The 613-nt window shown below is 69.2% G+C and overlaps 1 protein-coding gene across 1 annotated transcript in view; it reads left to right on the forward strand.

The window, feature by feature from the left end:
• The window catches only part of LOC104464888 (seizure 6-like protein), a gene marked incomplete at both ends in the record, with an annotated part of 8,224 nt that overhangs the window by 3,933 nt on the left and 3,678 nt on the right, over window positions 1-613 (forward strand). The window contains 1 exon segment of the mRNA XM_010077732.1: window positions 251-443. Coding sequence (XP_010076034.1) covers window positions 251-443 — 193 coding nt within the window.

Here is a 613-nt window from a genome sequence, read left to right on the forward strand (position 1 = left end):
TGGGGAGGGAGAAGGGGTCTGTGGTTGGGGGTGTCCCTTGCACTTGTGTGAGGCACAGACTTCTCCATCACCAAGCAGTTCCCATCTGCAGCGAGCCCGTGGTGCTCGGAGCGGTGCAGAGGGGAGGCTGCGGTGGTGCGACGCTCTGCACCTGTGGCATCCAGGGCTGGGATGTGACCCCCCCAGCTGGGACCCTGCCAGGACCCCCACCCTCCCCCCCCACCACTGACGGGTCTCTGCTCCCGCCCAGGTGAAGAGCGTGAACCTGTCGGACGGGGAGGTGCTCTCCATCCGTGGGGTGGACGGCGACGCGCTGGTGGTCCTGGCCAACCAGACCCTGCTGGTGGAGGGGCAGGTGATCCCCCGCCCCCCCAACACCATCTCCGTCTACTTCCGCACCTTCCAGGACGAGGTGGTGGGCACCTTCCAGCTCCACTACCAGGGTGGGTGCCCCCCGAGGCGGGTGTGCGAGGAGGGGGGAGCGGGGTGTCAGTTCCCTGGGGCTCAGCCCCAGCACGATGCAGGGGGGAGGGATGTGGGGTCTCCCCGCAGACCAGCTGGGCTCTGTTCTGCTGCGTGCCCGTGCTCAGGGCATCGGCTGGGGGGGGGGGGG

This window comes from Pterocles gutturalis, unplaced genomic scaffold (assembly GCF_000699245.1).
Source record: "Pterocles gutturalis isolate BGI_N339 unplaced genomic scaffold, ASM69924v1 scaffold9613, whole genome shotgun sequence".
Taxonomy (NCBI): Eukaryota; Metazoa; Chordata; class Aves; order Pterocliformes; family Pteroclidae; genus Pterocles; species Pterocles gutturalis.